The 15712-nt window shown below is 43.2% G+C and overlaps 1 protein-coding gene across 17 annotated transcripts in view; it reads right to left on the bottom strand.

The window, feature by feature from the left end:
* BBOF1 (basal body orientation factor 1) overlaps positions 1-15712 on the bottom strand; it is a 63498-nt gene that overhangs the window by 24506 nt on the left and 23280 nt on the right. For 11 of the 17 annotated variants that reach the window (XR_010130787.1, XR_010130789.1, XR_010130786.1 and 8 more), the window contains 7 exons: positions 12542-12612; positions 10622-10766; positions 10241-10348; positions 8494-8987; positions 3003-3104; positions 1702-1776; positions 1424-1538 (listed from right to left, as the gene is read on the bottom strand). Coding sequence is in view for 8 of the 17 variants with exons in the window: in XM_063697975.1 (XP_063554045.1) it covers positions 1424-1538; positions 1702-1776; positions 3003-3104; positions 8494-8987; positions 10241-10348; positions 10622-10766; positions 12542-12612 (1110 nt within the window). In the remaining 9 variants the exon portion in view is untranslated. The remainder of the gene's footprint in view (positions 1-1423; positions 1539-1701; positions 1777-3002; positions 3105-8493; positions 8988-10240; positions 10349-10621; positions 10767-12541; positions 12613-15712) is intronic. The other 6 variants (XR_010130792.1, XR_008671189.2, XM_019009605.3 and 3 more) reach the window with 1 other exon arrangement.

Below are 15712 nucleotides of genomic sequence, written 5' to 3'. Positions count from 1 at the left end.
CCAGTCACTTTGATAGTGCTAACTAACCTACACTATGGGGGTTATTCATGAATTAAGTAGGATAAAAAAAAAAAAGACCTTGAAAATGTTGTGTACCCTGTGGATTTGAGGCTTATTACTACCACCTGGCTGGATAAAATGTCAAAACCTTCAATCACTTAAGGTGACTGGAACTTTTGTAAAATACACTTATGATCCTACTGGGCCTTTTTTTTTTTTTTTCTGCTTTCCTAAATATGAGGCAATAGAAATTTATAATTTGAGACTACAGTACCCCTTGTTTTAGCTCTTATCACAGCTGGCAACTGGTAGTGATTTTTTTTCTTGTTGTTTTGTTTTGTTTTGAGATGGAGTCTCGCTCTGTTGCCCAGGGTGGAGTGCAGTGGCACGATCTCGGCTCACTGCAACCTCCACCTCCTGGGTTCAAGTAATTCTCCTGCCTCAGTCTCCCGAGTAGCTGAGATTACAGGTGCATGCCCCCACGCCCGGATAATTTTTTGTACTTTTAGTAGAGACAGGGTTTCACCATGTTAGCCAGGATGGTCTCAATCTCCTGACCTAATGATCCGCCCGCCTTGGCCTCCCAAAGTGCTGGGATTACAGGCATGAACCACCGCGCCTGGCCCTGGTAGTGATATTTAATCCAATCCAACAACTATAGGCTGGGTTAAATAAAAGGTCATTATTGTCTATATTCCAAGTGGAATTAAATGTAGTCACAGAGACTCCTAACATTTTCCTTATATTTAAGGGAAATCACTTCTAAAAAAACACACTAATCAGAACTGTGCTCTCTAATTAGAAACAACTCATCTGGCCAACTATTTGCTGCTCAGATTTCTTATTTCTTAGATGAAAAAAACTCATCAGTTATATTCATGTGATCGCGGCTAAAAAGTCAGTATTTTCTTTTCTTTTTGTTCTAATGTGGCTTCATTTGAAATTTCTCAGATTCTACATTGTACTAATTGATTATGAATAACAAATTATAAATTAAAAACTCTTAAAGAGAAAAACTTGGCTTAAAAAAATCATTTCATATTTCCTTATAAACCTTTGTCCTCTAGGTTGTAATGACTCTGACTTCCCACCTGTGATGGAAAGCCAAGAGTCACAAGGTCACTATGTTTACTCTTTCTTACGTAAAAGATAGTATACATTTTGGCTAGGCTGCTTACTTCAAAAGGCAACCTATAGGTTTCCACACAAAAAGAGGCACACATTTGCATTTGCATTAGTATAATATGCATTTGTACGGATATTGCTTTAAAAATTTATGTAATCTACTAATGCTATTTATTACTCATTCCACTGATCCCTGAAGTCTCTCAACTAGTAGAGAAAATAACCGTGATTTAGCAAGAAGCGACACGGGGAAGGGTGACAACAATATACATTGTTTGATTAGATACAGACTCCTTACTGTGTCAGACTCTTGAGGTCCTTTTGGAATAGTGGGTAGCACCACTTTACCAGAAGAGTCTGATATTGGAATTTGCTGGGTGATGAAGATTTTATCTTGAAGCTTACTTTCATCCCTGCAATAATGACAAAATAACAGAACCGTCAACAACTCTACACACACGAAACCTGGTTTAGAATAACAGACTTGTCATATTACTTTCAATTAGCACATTCAAGATGCCCACAAGAACCATTGTGTTGGGCTCATGTTTATTACTTTAGCAAGAGAGCTCTTACCCAAATTCCTTTGTTTCCCCACTGTCAGAAACAACATAGTCTGGAACTGGAGGCCTAGAACTCTGGTTGTATTTCCTGTAGTGGGTAAAAGTCAACAAAGATAATGAATGAGGCAGTGTTTCCTCATGCCTTCATATTTTCTTTTTGTATTTTAATTTATTTTTTATTTTTTATTTTTGTGGGTGATAGTAGGTATACGTATTTGTGGGGTACATGAGATGTTTTGATACAGGCATGCCATGTGAAATAATCACATCATAGAGAATGAAGTATCCATCCCTTCAAGTATTTATCCCTTGTGTTACAATCCAATTACACTCTTTTAGTTATTTTAAAATGTATAACTGGCCAGGGGCAGTGGCTCATGCCTGTAATCCCAGCACTTTGGGAAGCCGAGGTGAGTGGATCACCTGAGGTCAGGAGTTTGCGACCAGCCTGGCCAACATGGTGAAACCCTGTCTTTACTAAAAATACAAAATTAGGGCCGGGCACAGTGGCTCATGCCTGTAATCTCAGCACTTTAGGAGGCTGAGGCGGGCAGGTCACCTCAGGTCAGGAGTTCGAGACCAGCCTGGATAACATGGTAAAACTCCATCTCTACAAAAAAATACAAAAATTAGCCAGGCATGGTGGTGGCGCCTGTAATCCTAGCTACTCGGGAGGCTGAAGCACGAGAATCACTTGAACCAGGAGGCAGAGGTTGCAGTGAGCCGAGATTGCATCACTGCACTCCAGCCTGGGCAACAGAATGAGACTCCTTCTCTAAAAAAAAAAAAAAAAAAAAAAAATTAGCCGGGCGTTGTGGCACATGCCTGTAGTCCCAGCTACTCAGTAGGCTGAGGTGGGAGGATCACTTGCACCTGGGAAGTGGAGGTTATAGTGAGCTGTGATTGTGCCACTGCACTCTGGCCTGGGTGACAGAGTGAGACCCCATCTCAAAAAAAAAAAAATTTACTTATCTTTGCAAACCAATAAAATCTTAATATTGTTATGTTTCTCTTCAGTTGCCACTCATTCAGCTGAGCAATATTGTAACTTCTTAATAAGCACTACCTTAAACATCTAAGATGAATCTTTCCCCTCCCCCTTTAATTCCAACTCATCTTTCATTTTCATGCTCATTCATTAATCTCCCATTCTTTATCTCTGGGAGCTGCAGTAGTTAAGCAGTAGGGCCTTTTTATATGTTCTGGTCCTTTCCCGTCCCTTTAGTTCTAAGTAAGAAAAATAAGTTCGTTTTTCCTAAGTGGTTTCTAGATTTGATAACAACTTGGTATTTCACTGCAGAAATAGGGAGTTACCTAGAAGGACAGCCATTCATTTTTGCAAAGAGCAATCGCAATACTTTTTCCTTCTGCTCCCAGGTCAAATCTCCAATATCCACATTTCCTTCAATATGTGTCCTAAAGAATTTCAAAGGAAAAAAATGTGAAAAGGAAAAATATGGTCAAGTAGGCTTCTCTTCTTTTTAAAAAATATATAATGGGTAAACATAGGATAAATTCCACACCATAATTGAATATTATGAAACAACTACAGGCCAGGTGCGGTGGCTCACACCTATAATCCCAGCACTTTGGGAGGCCAAGGCGGGTGGATCATCTGAGGTCAGGAGTTCAAGACCAGCCTGGACAATGTGATGAAAACTCGTCTCTACTAAAAATACAAAAATTAGCCGCGCATGGTGGCAGCTGTCTATAATACCAGCTACTCGGGAGGCTGGGGCAGGAGAATCGCTTGAACCTAGGAGGCGGAGGCTGCAGTAAGCTGAGATCGCGCCACTGTGCTCCAGCCTGGGAGAAAAGAGTGAAACTCCATCTCAAAAAAAAAAAAGAAAGAAAGAAAAAAAAAGAAAACTACAAAGCAAACTATCCATCACAAAATCATAAAGTTGATAAGGACAACAATATACTAGCCAATCCGAAATGTTACATATCATAAAGATGAAAATGACAAAAACTTTAACAACATAAAAAAATATTTGTGCTCAGACATTAAGGAAATAAGCAAAGTAGAAAACTCTAAGGAGTCTGGGGACGGTGGCTTACCCAACACTTTGGGAGGCCAAGGCAGGCAGATCACATGAGGTTAGGAGTTCGAGACCAGCCTGGCCAACATGGTGAAATGCCGTCTCTACTAAATATACAAAAATTAGCTGGGCATGGTGGCAGGCGCCTCTAATCCCAGCTACTCAGGAGGCCGAGGCAGGAGAATCGCTTGAACCTGGGAGATGGGAGGTTGCAGTGAGCCGAGATCACTCCACTGCACTCCAGACTGGGTGACAAAGCAAGACTCCTTCTCAAAAAAAATAAAAAATAAAAAAGAGCCTGGGTGTGGTGGCTCACACCTGTAATCCCAGCACTTTGGGAGGCTGAGGCGGGAGGATCACAAGGTCAGGAGTTCGAGATCAGCCTGACCAACATGGTGAAACCCCATCTCTACTAAAAATACAAAAATTAGCTGGGCATGGTGGTGGGCGCCTGTAATCCCAGCTACTCAGGAGGCTGAGGCAGGAGAATCACTTGAACCTGGGAGGTGGAGGTTGCAGTGAGCTGAGATCGTGCCACTGCACTCCAGCCTTGGCAACAGAGTGAGACTCCCACTCAAAAAAAACAAACAAACAAAAAAACTGTAATGTAACATTATTTATTTAGAGACACAGACAAAGGGAACGAGAAAAAAAAAAGTTGTTTAGGCCGGGCACGGTGTCTCACACCCGTAATCCCAGTACTCTGGGAGGCCGAGGTGGGTGGTTCATGAGGTCAGGAGATCGAGACCATCCTGGCTAACATGGTGAAACACTGCCTCTACTAAAAATACGAAAATTAGGCTGCACGCAGTGGTTCACGCCTGTAATACTAGCACTTTGGGAGGCCGAGGTGGGCGGATCATGAGGTCAGGAGATCGAGACCACCCTGGCTAACACGGTGAAAGTCTGTCTCTACTAAAAAATACAAAAAATTAGCCGGGCTGGTGGCGGGAGCCTGTAGTCCCAGCTACTTGGGAGGCTGAGGCAGGAGAATGGCTTGAACCCTGGAGGCAGAGCTTGTAGTGAGCCGAGATTGTGCCACTGCACTCCAGCCTGGGTGACAGAGTGAAGACTCCATCTCAAAAAAAAGAAAATCAGCCAGACGTGGTGGCACGCACCTGTAGTCCCAGCTACTCGGGAGGCTGAGGCAGGAGAATCGCTTAAACCCGGGAGGTGGATGTTGCAGTGAGCCGAGATGGCATCATTGCACTCCAGCCTGGGCGACACAGTGAGACTCTCTCAAAAAAAAAAAAAAAGTTTAGGTTTTGGCCAGGCGCGGTGGCTCACACCTGTAATCCTGGAGCTTTGGGAGGCCAAGGTGGGAGAATACCTTGAGGACAAGAGTTCAAGACCAGCCTGGGAAATGTAGTGAAACCCTTTTCTCTATAAAAATAATTTTAAAATTAGCCTGGCATGGTGGCACATGCCTGTAGTCCTAGCTACTTGGGGGGCTGAGGTGAGAGGATTGCTTGAGCCCAGTCAAGGCTGCAGTGAGCCATGATGGTGCCACTGCACTCCAGCCTGGGCAATAGAGTGAGACCCTGTCTCAAAAACATAAAAAAGTCGGCCGGGTGCAGTGGCTCACGCCTGTAATCCCAGCACTTTGGGAGGCCGACGCAGGCAGATCACAAGGTCAGGAGAGCGAGACCTTCTTGGCTGACATGGTGAAACCCCGTCTCTACTAAAAATACAAAAATTAGCCGGGCATGGTGGCACGCGCCTGTAATCCCAGCTACTTGGGAGGCTGAGGCAGGAGAATCGCTTGAACCCGGAAGTCAGAGGTTGCAGTGAGCCAAGATCGCCACTGCACTCCAGCCTGGCGACAGAGTGAGATTCCATCTCAAAAAAATAAATAAATTAATTAATTAAATTAAAAAGTCTAGGTTTTGTCTTATGATTACCATATACTTCATTTTTAAAAAAATTTATTTCATTTATTATTATTTTTTGAGACTAGGTCTCACTGTGTTGCCAGGCTGGAGTGCAGTGGCATCATCATGGCTCACTGCAGCCATGGCTCACTGCAGCCTCGAACTCCTGGGCTCAAGCGATCCTCCCACCTCAGCCTCCCGAGTAGATGGGACTACAGATGCATACCATCATGCCAGGCTACTTTTTGCTTTGTTTTTTGTAGAGGTGGGGTCTCACTGTGTTCCCCAGGCTGGTCTTTAACTACTGGACTCAAATGATCCTCTTGCGTCAGCCTCCCAAAGTGCTGGAATTACAGGCATGAGCCACCACACCCAGCCGATTACCATATACTTCAACTGTCCTTTTCCAATCTACCATTTAAATAGATGATGTAATTTTTTTTTTTTGAGATGGAGTCTTGTTCTGTTGCCCAGGCTGGAGTGCAGTGGCATGATCTTGGCTCACTGCAACCTCTGCCACCCAGGTTCAAGTGATTCTCCTGCCTCAGCCTCCTGAGTAGCTGGGATTACAGGTGTGTGCCATCACGCCTGGCTAATTTTTGTATTTTTAGTAGAGACAGGGTTTCAGCAACTTGGCCAGGCTGGTCTTGAACTCCTGACCTCTTGATCCACCTGTCTCAACCTCCCAAAGTGCTGGGATTACAGGCGTGAGCCACTGCGCCCAGCCCGATGATGTAATATTTTAACCACCATTTCTGCCCTGCTGGTAGAGGCAATAGGACACTAAGGCTAAAGTGTTAAGGTGGTCAGTAGCAAAAATGTCACATAGAGCACAGAATAGGAAGAGCCCAGTTACTGCAGTAACAATGTAGACAATCATTTAACTTCCTCTGAAAATGTATAACACTTACTATTCCGTAAACAAAAGGATATAAAGAAAACTGCCTTATATATGGTAGGGACTCAACTTGTTTGATGTATTAAATAAAAAAGAGAAATTACAGCAAATCTCTTGGTAACAGTAGTAGTATAACAGATTTCTGAATATGACAAGAATTATAGTTTAGGCATTTTGAAGAAGAATCTTATCTATCAGAGACTACTGAGCATGTCCAACCTTCTCAACAGCCATATAATTCAAAACAACCTATAAAATTAGTCCTTTAAAAATAATTTAAAGCAAAAAACACATTTGGAAGATGTTAGGCTGGGCATGGTGGCTCGTGCCTGTAATCCCAGCGCTTTGTGAGGCTGAGGCAGGAGGATCACTTGAGCCCAGGAGTTCCAGGCTGCAGTCCTTTTAAGTTTCTTGAGTTAGGGCCTTTGAAGAATCTAATTGCATTGGAATATAAAATAATTTTCTTTCAGAATAACCCTCAAAATGGACTATAATTTAATCCATGGTTTACAGGGAGGAGACTGCTCTAAGAAACAAAAATGCTAACAGGAAACAAAGTTAATCATTATGTAATATATAGTCTGCAACTGTCTCAAACATTCTGTTACCTTTATCATAGTGGCAGCAGATCTCTAAAATTTTGGAAAATTTTGGGGGACTTTTGGTTAATACAATGATGGGGGCACTACTGATTGTCCTCCAATCCATGGGACAGTTCTCTATAACAAAGAATTGTTACAAATAATTGTTTTCGTTTTTTGTTTGTTTGTTTTTTTGAAACAGGGTCTCGCTCTGTTGCCCAGGCTGAAGTGCAGTGACTCAATCTTGGCTCACTGCAACCTCTGCCTCCTGGGTTCAAGCGATTCTTGTGCCTACTGAGTAGCTGGGACTACAGGCCCCCGCCACCACGCCCAGCTAATTTTTGTTTTTTGTTTTGTTTTCTTTGAGACAGTGTTTTGATCTTGTCACCCAGGCTGGAGTGCAATGGCGTGATCTTGGCTCACTGAAACCTCCATCTCCTGGATTCAAATGATTCTCCTGCCTCAGCCTCCCAAGTAGCTAGGATTACAGGAATGTGCCACCATGCCCAGCTAATTTTTGTATTTTTAGTAGAGACAGGGTTTCACCATGCTGGCCAGGCTGGTCTCGAACTCCTGACCTCAGGCGATCCACCCTCCTCGGCCTCCCAAAGTGCTGGGATTACAGGTGTGAGCCACCATGCCCAGCCTAATTTTTGTATTTTTAGTGGGACAGGGTTTCACCATGTTGGCCAGGCTGGTCTTGAACTCCTGGCCTTAAGTGATCCATCCAACTTGGCCTCCCAAAGTGCTGGGATTACAGGTGTAAGCCACCATGCCTGGCCTACAAATAATTGTTATATTGATTTTTTTTTAATTACATGGTTGGATAGATATTATCACCCATGAATTTCATCTCAGGATAGTAAATGGTACAAAATATTTCTGAAAGTATGCGTATCAAAAATGTTTAACCTGGATTGGTGCAGTGGCTCACGCCTGTAATTCCACCACTTTGAGAGGCTGAGGCAGGAGGATCACTTGAGGCCAGGAGTTCAAGACCAGCCTGGGCAACATAGTGAGACCCTGCTTTTGAAAAAACAAAAAAGTTTAACCTGAATCTAATCAGGCTTTTATAACAAATGTCCAATTTATGGGAAACAAAGAAACAAGTGAAAAGATACATAATGACCTTATATATCTTATATAAAAAACAGCCTATGGGACAAATAGTCTCCTTAACAAGACTTCTATCATGAGACAGAGGGGAATGTACTAAGAATACATCCAAAGCCCCACATGCTATGCTAAGCCTAGAGATTACAAAGATGAATAAGTCAGTTCCTGTCCTCAAGTAACCTACTGAGAAATCTATTCAATACTTGAATATTATAAAACTAAACTTTTCAGACTTCCTCTTTCTGTAAAGGACACAAAAATAGCAGCAAAAAAATAATAATAAAGTATTGCTAGTACCATTTTTCGGCCTCCAGAAGATCCTGATTCACACTATTGGTGCTGTGCTCTCTGCCATCAAATGTTCTGATTTTGGGATATTCTGCTCTTCCTGTACATGCTGCTCTCATTTTTAAATTGAAAGCAGCTTGTGCTATCTGCTTATAATGCTTCCTGCTAATTAGGATCTGTTGCTTCACTTGGTGCAGAGCATCTAAAAAGAATCTTTCCACTTCTGTTCTCTCATCCAGTATGTTCTTGGCCAGCTTCTTCACACGATTCATTTCCCTGTCCTTCATCTGAAGAAGGTGCTGCAGCTTGTCAATTTCTACCTGACCTGCTTGGTTCTCTATCATTGCGTGTTGCTGCAGTTTTAAAACTTCACTCTCAAACTCTTTGGTCATGTAACTCAGAGCAGTCTCCAAGTTTACTACCTTCTTCTGAAGGGTTTGGATTTGTGATCTCTGCTGGACAAGTTGCATAATCTTTTCCTTAACCAACAGATCATTGATCTCCTAAAAACAGAAAGATGAGAGGTGATTTTTTTTTTCTTTTGAGATGGAGTCTTGCTCTGTCGCCCAGGCTGGAGGGCAGTGGCACAATCTCAGCTCACTGCAACCTCCATCTCCTGGGTTCAAGCAATTCTCCTACTTCAGGCTCCTGAGTAGCTGGGATTACAGGTGCCCACCACCATGCCCAGCTAATTTTTGCAATTTTAGTAGAGACACGGTTTCACCATGTTTGCCAGGCTGGTCTCGAATTCCTGACCTCAGGCGATCTGCCTGCCTCAGCCAGCATAACAGGTGTGAGCCACTGCGCCCGGCTGATTTTTTTTTTTAATCATTCCAGAACTTAGGAAGTTCCTTACTAATTTCCATTACTTCATGAGATTTGAGTTTTATGCCAAGCTGAGGTGATATTTTGGTATTCTATATAGAGAGTAACAAACATCCTAGGGTCCTTGTCTGGACTTGGGAAGGCAATCTACTAATTATGAATTGTGCTAATTAAGAAACTTTCTTGCAGCCATGAAAAAGAATGAAGGGCTGAGCATGGTGGCTCATGCCTGTAATCCTGGAGCTTTGGGAGGCCAAGGTGGGTGGGTCACCTGAGGTCAGGAGTTCGAGATCAGCCTGGCCAACATAGCAAAACCCTGTCTCTACTAAAAAATGCAAAAATTAGCTAGCCGTGGTGGTGCATGCCTGTAGTCCCAGCTACTCAGGAGGCTGGGTCAGGAGAATCACTTGAACCCAGGAGGTAGAGGTTGCAGTGAGCCAAGATCATGCCACTGCATTCTAGCCTGGGTGAGAGTGAGACTCCATCTTTCTCTCTCTCTCTCTCTATAACTATATAGTAAAACATTAATAACTATATTGGAAACTATGGCATCTCCTTGTTGCCTATCCCAATATCTATTTTCCCTTTCCCTTTCCTCCATAGTAATAAAACCCCAACTTCATTCAGAAAGGCAGTTAAGTCCAGCTGAAAATTCCCAGTCTCCCTTGAAGTTCAGCATAACCATTTTCTAGTCAATGATATGTAAATAGAAATGTGTGCAGGACTTCCAGAAAGACCTCTTAAACGAGAGGCACACTTTTTTCTTTTTTTCTTCCTTCCTGCTATTTAAAGGAATGGTTAGAGCTCCAGCAGCACCACCCGGGCTGTGAGGTGAGTTTGAGGATGTAAGCCAAGTGTTGCAGAGCAGAGTTAAGGAAGCTGAGTGTCTATTAACTTTGTGGCACTACCATTCCTGCTGTGGATTGCTTACCTCCAGGCCTCCTTTAGGTGAAAGAATAAACCCTTGTGTGGTGATGCCACTGATGTCAGGACTGTTACTCACAGCTAAATATATTCCTAAGTGACTCAGGGACCAACTCTAAGCAAAGAAAAATGAATATTCTAAGGTAGTAGAGGATAAGGGTCATATTTATGTTTCTGATATATTCTTTATAAGTTGAGTCTAATGCTTCTTATAAGCATTATAAGATTGAGTATTTAACCTTTTCAGATAAAAAAAAAGTGCATCATCCAGACAGATGAAAATGGTCTCATTGTCCTTATATATCATTATTATACCCAATTTTTGGTATTTACCAACCCAATCCTTAAATAAAGAAAAGAAGGACACCAAGTCTAAATGAGAGGGAACCTTTTGATGTAAAAGTAAAGTATGACTGTCTTGCAACTTCTGGGAGTTTTTTTTTAGAGCGTCAGTTTCCTTCAGGTGATATGCCAGAGCTTTCTGGAGATAAACATTCTCTTTAAAAACATTTCTTCCAGCATCGTTCAATTGCCTGAAATAGATATAAGATTTCAAAACACAGGTCTAACTTTTAGATATCGCCAAAATAGAAAAATGATTGCTTCACCACCTGCACCCTCAATATTATCGATAGTGACTACCACTTATTTAGCTTATGGTGGGTACTCAGTAGTTAGGTGGGAATCTTGTAATTAAGTTTTCACCCAATAAAAAAGTGAAAATGGCTGAATGCAGTGGCTCACATCTATAATCCCAGCACTTTGAGAGGCTGAGACGGGAGGATCACTTGAGCCTAGGCAACATAGTCAGACCCAATCTCTACAGAAAATCTAAAAAATTAGCCAGACATGGTGGTTTGCACCTGTAGTCTGTCGCAGCTACTCAGGAAGCTGAGGAAGGAGAACCACTTGAGCCCAAGAAGTCAAGGCTACAGCAGTGAGCCATGATTGTACCACTGCACTCCAGCCTGGGTGACAGAGCGAGACCCTGTCTCAAAAATAAATAAATAAATAAATAAATAAATAAATAAATAAATAAAGTGAAAAAGGACGGGTTACTTCTAGTGCAAGGCAGTTAAGAGCAGGTATGAGTCTCCCATGCTCTTTCCTGTCCACATGACTAGACATGAAAAACTCCAACACGGCAGAGGTGCAAGAAGGAAGCAGCCAGGTTCCTGAATCATCCCTGGAGGAGAGCTGCCAGACCCATACAGGATTGTTCGATGAACAAGAAATAAACCATTAAGACCTGAGAGTTAGATGTACTTCCACTAATATACCTCATGACAACCCTGCAAGATTGCTACTATTAGCCATGGTTTTACTATTTATTTATTTTTATAAACTCAGATTACTGGAAGAAGTAAATTAGCCCTACTTTTAGTTGAAGAAATTTAACTTCAAGAAAGTTAAGAAATGTGGCTTGGTACAGTGACTCACATCTGTAATCCCAACACTTGGGAAGCCCGAGGCGGGTGGATTGCTTGAGCCCCGGAGTTCGAGACCAGCCCAGGCAAAACCCAGTCTCTACAAAAAATACAAAAATTAGCTGGGCGTGGTGGCACATGCCTGTAGTCCCAGCTACTCTGGAGGCTGACGTGAGAGGATCACTTGAGCCCAGGCAGTGGAGGATGCAGTGAACCATGATCATGCCAATGTACTCCAGCCTAGGTGACAGAGCCAGACCCTGTCTCAAAAACAAAGAATCAAACAAAAAGGTAAGAAATCTTCCTACGGTTAGTTAGTATACATGTTGAGAACCAAAGTCAAGTTCAGGCTGGGCACGGTGGCTCATGCCTATAATCCCAGCACTTTGGAAGGTTGAGGTGGGTGGATAACTTGAGGTCAGGAGTCCGAGATCAGCCCGGCCAACATGGCGAAACCCTGTCTCTACTAAAAATACAACAATTAGCCGGGTGTGGTGGTGGGTGCCTGTAATCCCAGCTACTCAGGAGGCTGAGACATGAGAATCGCCTGAACTCGGGAGGCAGAGGTTGCAGTGAGCCAAGCTCATGCCGCTGCACTCCAGCCTGGATGACAGAACAAGACTCCATCTCAAAAAATAAATCAATAAATAAGTAAGTTCAAAGCCCAGGATCTTTCCACCACACAATGCTGCCACAGAGAGAGTGGAGGGAAAAGGGGTGGGAGTATACAAAGAGAAAGAAACAGGGAGGGACAGTAGACCAGAAAATTTGAAGCAAGTAAGCCAGAACAGAAGGGGGAAGACAAGAAAGTAAGAAGAAAAGAGACCAGCAAAGAGGTAAGAGAGGTAATCAAAGTCAGAAAGAAGGCAGCAGTCTCTTACACAATAGCCTCATGGTGGGCTCTCTCTGCTAGCATTATTATCTTCTTTTCAGCCTCTTGTTCTAGTCGGTGCTAAAAAAGAAAATGGGCTGCTTAAATAATTATGCCTCTAACAACAAATTTTACTCATCAAAAGGTATTTATTTTAGAATGTCAAATAAAAAACTCCTGTCCCCATGACCTGAAAGAACTCCAAGCACTGGTGGAGAAGCTGACAAAGAGCACAGTGTGAACACAGGAACCTTAGGGTTCCTCCCCATTTTCCCACTTAAGGAAGCAATATGACATATAAATAGGGGAGAAAATTCAATTCCATGTTGGAAAGCAGAACGAGGATGAATTTCTGCTAAATGCACTGAAATGAGAGTCATTCATTTATTCATTCAGGAATGGTAGCCCTCAGGACTAGGCTGTTCTCAGTAGCCTCTCCCTCTACTCCACCCTAATCTTGATCTCTTTTTTACTTGGTGTAGAAAATAAAAATTAGAAGTGCTTGGTCAGTCTAAAAATTACTATGAGCATTGTCCGGGCGCAGTGGCTTACGCCTGTAATCCCAACATTTTGGGAGGCTGAGGCGGGTGGATCACCTGAGGTCAGGAGTTCAAGACCAGCCTGACCAACATGGAGAAACCCCATCTCTACTAAAAATACAAAATTAGCCCGGTGTGGTGGCACATGCCTGTAATCCCAGCTTCTCGGTAGGCTGAGGCAGGAGAATCACTTGAACCCGGGAGGCAGAGTTTGTGGTAAGCCAAGATCACGCCATTGCACTCCACCTGGGCAACAAGAGTGAAACTCCATCTCAAGAAAATAAATAAATAAAAAATAAAATAATACTATGAGCATTAATAATTACCAGACTGTTTTAGATACTGAAATTCCGTAGTGAACAAAACAGACAAGGTCCCTGATCTCATGAAGCTTATATTCTAGGGTGAAATCTAAACAATAAGCAATGATGTTTTGAGCATTTACTATGTGCCAGGAACAGTTCTAAGAATGTTACATGTATCATTTATTTGTCACAGCAACCCTATTATATAGATACTACTATTATGCCCAAAAGCAGGGACTGAGGAAACAGAAACAGAAAGGTTGGCTGGGCCTGCTCGCTCATGTTTGTAATCCTAGCACTTTGGGAGGCCAAAGCGGGATGACTGGAGCTCAGGAGTTCAAGCCCAGCTGAACAACATAGGGAGACCCCATCTCTGGGAGTATCCCTCTGTTGCCCAGGCTAGAGTACAGTGGTGTGATCTCAGCTCACTGCAACCTCTGCCTCCTGGGTTCAATCGATTCTTTCACCTCAGCCTCTCGAGTACCTGGGATTACAGGCACCTACCATCATGCCCAGCTAATTTTTGTATTTTTGTAGAGACGGGGTTTCACCATGTTGGCCAGGCTGGTCTTGAATTCCTGACCTCAGGTGATCCACCCACCTCAGCCTCCCAAAGTGCTGGGATTACAGGCATGAGCCACCGCGCCTGGCCAGAAAAAAATTTTTTTTAATTAGGCATGGTGGTGTGCACCTGTGGTCCTAGCTACTCAGAAGACTGAGCCAGGAGGATTGTATGAGACTGGGAGGTAGAGGCTGCAGTGAGCCATGGTTGTGCCACTGCACTCCAGCCTGGGTGACTCTGTCTTAAAAAAAAAAAAAAAAAGAGAAGAGGTTGGTGACTTGCCCAAAGTCACAAAGCTAGTAAGTGGCAGAGCAGGGATTTATATGCAGGCAATCTGATGCTATACAGTCCCCTAACAAGTAAACAAATAAAAAGAATTAATAGACTGTGATAAATGCTATCAGTGAAATAAATGGGGTAATAAGGTAGATAGTAACTAGAGGAGGTCGTTTTATTATTTATCTATTTATTTATTTATTTTATTATTATTGTTTTGAGACAGAGTCTCACTCTGTCACCCAGGCTGGAGTGCAGTGGCATGATCTCGGCTCACTGCAATATCTGTCTCCCGAGTTCAGGTGATTCTCATGTCTCAGCCTCCCAAGTAGCTGGGACTACAGGTGTGCACCACCATGCCCAGCTAATTTTTGTATTTTTAGTACAGACAGGGTTTCACTATGTTGGCCAGGCTGGTCTCAAACTCCTCTCCTCAAGTGATCCGCCGGCCTTGGCCTCCCAAAGTGCTGGGATTATAGGCGTGAGCCACCGTGCCCAGCCTCATTTTAGATTGGAGTTTAGGAAATCTCTCTCTAAAGAAATGATATCTGAGCTCTAAATAAGAATGATCCAGAGCTGGAGGAACAGCATTCCAGAAGGAGGGACTAGCAATATAAAAACATGGATGTAGAGGCCAGGAGTGGTGGCTCACACCTGTAATCCCAGCACTTTGGGAGGCCAAAGCGGGCAGGTCACCTGAGGTCAGGAGTTCGAGACCAGCCTGCTCAACATGGTGAAACCCTGTCTCTACTAAAAATACAAAAATTAGCTACTCAGGAGGCTGAGGCAGGAGAATCAGTTGAACCCAGGAGGCAGAGGTTGCAGTGAGCCGAGATCATGCCACTGCACTCCAACCTAGGTGACAAAGTGAGACTCTGTCTTAAAAAATATATATATATAAATGTAGGACAGGGCTTTGTGATTCAAAGAACAGAAAGAAATAAATGGGAAAATCAAACGAAACACCAATGATCTGGGAAATTCTTTATATGGCCGGCTGGGGCATGCAGAGGTATAAAGTAAATGAACAGGCCGATTGGAAAGCCCAATGCCATGAAGCAGCAGCACCGGGGCTCAAACCAGCACAGGAGAAATATCCATGAAGTTTGTACCTAACATGGAGAGGCAGACCCTGCTGTGATGTCCAAACCAACATTCATTCCCATCCTTCTTTTTCCTCCCCCGCTTCCACTAATGGCGAGGAAAACAAACATTCACTTTCCCAGTAGTGTGTGTGTGTGTGTGTGTATGAGAGAGAGAGAGAAACAGAGCGAGAGAGAGAAAGAGGAAGAGAGAGAGAGAAGGACAGGGTCTTACTCTGTCATCCAGGCTGGAATACAGTGACACAATCATGGCTCACTGCAGCCCCGAATTCCTGGGCTCAAGCAATCCTCGAGCCTCAGTCTCCAGAGTAGGTGGGAGAACAGTGTGTGCCGCCCAGCATTCTTTATAACACGGTTCTGGTCAGTGAGATGTAAGATGAAATGTGCTAACAGCTT

Source organism: Gorilla gorilla, chromosome 15 (genome assembly GCF_029281585.2).
Source record: "Gorilla gorilla gorilla isolate KB3781 chromosome 15, NHGRI_mGorGor1-v2.1_pri, whole genome shotgun sequence".
NCBI classification, from domain to species: domain Eukaryota; kingdom Metazoa; phylum Chordata; class Mammalia; order Primates; family Hominidae; genus Gorilla; species Gorilla gorilla.
The sequence above is the reverse complement of the archived record's forward strand: the minus strand, read 5'-3'. Positions and strand labels throughout refer to the sequence as shown.